The 2254-nt window shown below is 41.7% G+C and overlaps 1 protein-coding gene across 1 annotated transcript in view; it reads left to right on the top strand.

Annotated features, from left to right (window-relative positions):
- Positions 1-2254, top strand: part of opn3 (opsin 3) — a 7945-nt gene that overhangs the window by 2837 nt on the left and 2854 nt on the right. Inside the window, exon 2 of the mRNA XM_014021161.1 lies at positions 780-1099. Within this exon, the coding sequence (XP_013876615.1) occupies positions 780-1099 (320 nt within the window). The remainder of the gene's footprint in view (positions 1-779; positions 1100-2254) is intronic.

Below are 2254 nucleotides of genomic sequence, written 5' to 3' on the forward strand. Positions count from 1 at the left end.
TACTTTAGCTTTTAGCTGCTCTGTTGATACTTTAGCTTTTAGCTGCTGTGTTGATACTTTAGCTTTTAGCTGCTCTGTTGCTACTGTAACTTTTAGCTGCCTGTTGATACTTTAGCTTTTAGCTGCTCTGTTGATACTTTAGCTTTTAGCTGCTGTGTTGATACTTTAGCTTTTAGTTGCTGTGTTGATACTTTAGCTTTTAGCTGCTGTGTTGATACTTTAGCTTTTAGCTGCTCTGTTGCTACTGTAACTTTTAGCTGCTCTGTTGATACTTTAGCTTTTAGCTGCTCTGTTGATACTTTAGCTTTTAGCTGCTCTGTTGCTACTTTAGCTTTTAGCTGCTCTGTTGATACTTTGGCTTTTAGCAGCCCTGTTGCTTCTGTAACTTTTAGCTGCCCTGTTGCTACTTTAGCTTTTAGCTGCTCTGTTGATACTTTGGCTTTTAGCTGCTCTGTTGATACTTTGGCTTTTAGCTGCTCTGTTGATACTTTAGCTTTTAGCTGCTCTGTTGCTACTGTAACTTTTAGCTGCCTGTTGATACTTTAGCTTTTAGCTGCTCTGTTGATACTGTAACTTTTAGCAGCCCTGTTGCTACTTTAGCTTTTAGCTGCTTTGTTGATACTTTGGCTTTTAGCTGCTCTGTTGATACTTTGGCTTTTAGCTGCCCTTTTGCTACTTTAACTTTTAGCTGCCCTGTTGCTACATTAGCTTTTAGCTAATGTCTGAGCCCATAAAGAGTGTGATCCGGTGACCCAGGTGATCTTGGTGGTCCTCTGCAGGCATCGTCTCCATCATGACCCTGGCGGCGCTAGCTTACGAGCGCTACATGCGGGTGGTCCACGCCCAGGTGGTGGACTTCCCGTGGGCGTGGCGAGCCATCGGCCACATCTGGCTGTACTCCCTGGCCTGGACGGGGGCTCCGCTGCTCGGCTGGAACCGCTACACCTTGGAGATCCACCAGCTGGGCTGCTCCCTGGACTGGACCTCTAAAGACCCGAACGACGCCTCCTTCATCCTCCTCTTCCTCCTGGCGTGTTTCTTTGTGCCTGTTGGGGTCATGGTCTACTGCTACGGGAACATCCTCCACACCGTCAGAAGGGTGAGATCTGCTGATTTATTCAGTAAAACCAGAAGCAACAAGTCAAATCAGGAGATATTTGAAGCTTTTTTAACTGGAGCATTCTTTTGTCTWATTGCTCGTCCTGCATAAAAAACATTGATAGTCTCTTTATGTTGAAAATTAATTAATTAATTGAAATTTTATGGTTTGAAATTAATATTATTTTTGAAAAATAGGGGCAGTTATAAGATATTTTTCTTCTTTTGCTGCCTTTCATTTAATTTAATTAGTATTTTTTGTTTTATGTGAATTTGTTTCTTAAATGAAATGAATAAATCTAAAAAAAAAGTAATAATTCTTACAAAAACACACTTTAGAACATTTCTTGAGAACATCTAAAGAAATAAAATGCTCTAATAGCTAATAAATGGCAGCTGAAGTCAGATGACCTACATGTTTCCTGCGTCAGTTTCATCTCTAAAATATTTCGTCTTGCTGGAGGTGTGAGCTGCTCTTTTCCACGGAGGCGCGAGCTCGATTCCCTGAGGAGGAGTCGTCTCACATCGCAGCACTTTGGGGAGAATCTTCAAAGAGAACATCAGGATTGTGTGGAGCGTCACACCGAGCGTTGGCCCGCTTCATCAGAGATGGATCTGAAAGCCGTCAGACCGAGGCGTAAAGAGGCGGGCCCTGCGAGTTCATGAATAAAAATAGAGTGTTGGGACTAATCACATCCTCTCTGGTGCTTCAGCTGAAGGTTATATCTGATCTGCAGTGTCTCTGTTTGTCATTGAGCTGCTGCCATGTTGTTTCTGAGCGCTGGCTGTTATTACCTCGTGTTCTGACCCGACTCTCAAGGGGAAAAAGACAAGTCGCATGGATCCAAATGGATGGAAGCTGAGAGTTTTATTCTGCCGTGTGCTGTAGGAGATACTGACCAAAAGATGAACCACAAATATTTGTGACATTTGTGATCTTGATTATTATGCAGTTTAAAAGGATCCATGATTAGTTGTAACATTAGACTTTATTTAATAAACATTTATTTTAACGGAAAAATAAAGACTGTAAAAATACTGCAGTCTGTTTAGTTTTGTAAATTTTTAAAAATATGTTTTAACACGGACTGAGCCATTTTATTTCCACACAAAGCATTCTGGGTAAATGATGATGTGGATAGGTCCTCTGTGCGAG

This window comes from Austrofundulus limnaeus, unplaced genomic scaffold (genome assembly GCF_001266775.1).
Source record: "Austrofundulus limnaeus strain Quisiro unplaced genomic scaffold, Austrofundulus_limnaeus-1.0 Scaffold280, whole genome shotgun sequence".
NCBI classification, from domain to species: domain Eukaryota; kingdom Metazoa; phylum Chordata; class Actinopteri; order Cyprinodontiformes; family Rivulidae; genus Austrofundulus; species Austrofundulus limnaeus.